The following is a 1432-nucleotide window of genomic DNA, read 5'->3' as shown; positions in this document are numbered from 1 at the left end:
ACGAAGAGCTTCTCACTTGCGCTACCGCTGCCTTTCCTGAAGGGGCTCCCGTGAACATGTGGCCGCAGGGCACCTCAAGCGGCGATATCGACTGCATTCTCATCTCTTCCAACGGATCGACAGGTAATTTAGCACAGGAAATGTGTAAAATGAAGTCACAGGGCGTAGAACCCTCGCAGCAGCAATAGCGCATCTCCCGACGACTAAAACCTCGTCCACATACATTACATACATATGGAGTACTCTGAGAAGGCACGAGTTGAAGCGTGTGGTGCGGATGCAAAGCATGCCGCAGCTAATGAGGCAACTTTGCACATGATGGATGAAGGTCGATGTTACACCCACGGCACTCGTAAACAAACCCTTCTATTTTCTCTCTGCAAACGTCGCATACGACATGGGGTAAAACTGGCTTCTCCTGAAACACTAGAAGATGCTGGGGATGAATGAAATGACTGGTGGACTTGGGAGCTCGGGCGCAGGATTCGTGCATGTCGAAGTTGCACGGACGGCACTGGTATCTGAAACCATTACCGACTTCTCCACAGCCATTGCATTTGTAGATGGAACCATAATCGAAGCGCAGGGCGTGCTCACTATGGCTGAAATGTCGAATCTCCAACTTTCTCGTCCCCATTCCTTCCCCGCCATGCTGCAATTTCTAATCGTCTTCGGCCAACCGATTCCGATGTTACATACAAATAAACAAGCAAACAAACATCATATAGAAGGTTACTTGGGATGCTCAGTGCAATTCGTTGAGCAAGGGACTCAGCAGGTGGGCGTGCCTGACTAACTATTCGCGGCCGCCTTGACTGACCATTCTCTACCCCTGCGCTTTGATCACGATAGTGAAAAATCGATGAATGACATCGATTTAGCTCTACCCGTCCAAACATTGCCGTATTTTCTGTTTTAGGTGAACTGGACTCTTTATAGTTTACGGTTTTGAGGTAATCAGTATTGGTTATTTTGTGAGAGTCACGGTTACCCAGTTTCGAATTCGAGTTTTATTGGAGAAGTGAAAATTTGATTCCGTAAAATGAGAATATATTTATTTGAATAGGTATTGTTTACTGAGATTACAAATTTGTCACTAAAGTTATATATTTATTTGAATAGGTATTGTTTACTGAGATTACAAATTTGTCACTAAACTTATTTTTTTAAGAGAAACTTGTTATTTTTTCTGATCAGAAGAATCTTTGAATTTTTGTTTTTTATGGTGGAAATGGATTCAGCATCATCAAAAACCTGTGGCACCTAAATTTTTTAAACTTGACAACTATAATCTAGATTTCCCAAATTTTTGGCTGTATTTTGGCAAAGCCCATGCCTCAATTTCCACTAATTTCTGGGCGAATGTGTGGCCTAGTTAAACTGTATATTTATTTTTTCAAAATTAAAACAAAACGAGAATTCTACAACATTG

At 42.2% G+C, this 1432-nt stretch overlaps 1 protein-coding gene across 1 annotated transcript; it reads right to left on the bottom strand.

The window, feature by feature from the left end:
• Positions 1-210: 210 nt before the first annotated feature.
• LOC149165930 (protein VACUOLELESS GAMETOPHYTES-like) lies at positions 211-679 on the bottom strand. The gene has a single exon (XM_089431221.1). It carries the CDS (start codon positions 635-637, stop codon positions 296-298), a length of 342 nt encoding a protein of 113 aa, XP_089287347.1. The 5' UTR covers positions 638-679; the 3' UTR covers positions 211-295.
• Positions 680-1432: the final 753 nt, after the last annotated feature.

Source organism: Pinus tabuliformis, chromosome 5_1, assembly GCF_031772625.1.
Source record: "Pinus tabuliformis cultivar Carrire ecotype Pingquan chromosome 5_1, CPIR1, whole genome shotgun sequence".
Classification (NCBI taxonomy): domain Eukaryota; kingdom Viridiplantae; phylum Streptophyta; class Pinopsida; order Pinales; family Pinaceae; genus Pinus; species Pinus tabuliformis.
The sequence above is the reverse complement of the archived record's forward strand: the minus strand, read 5'-3'. Positions and strand labels throughout refer to the sequence as shown.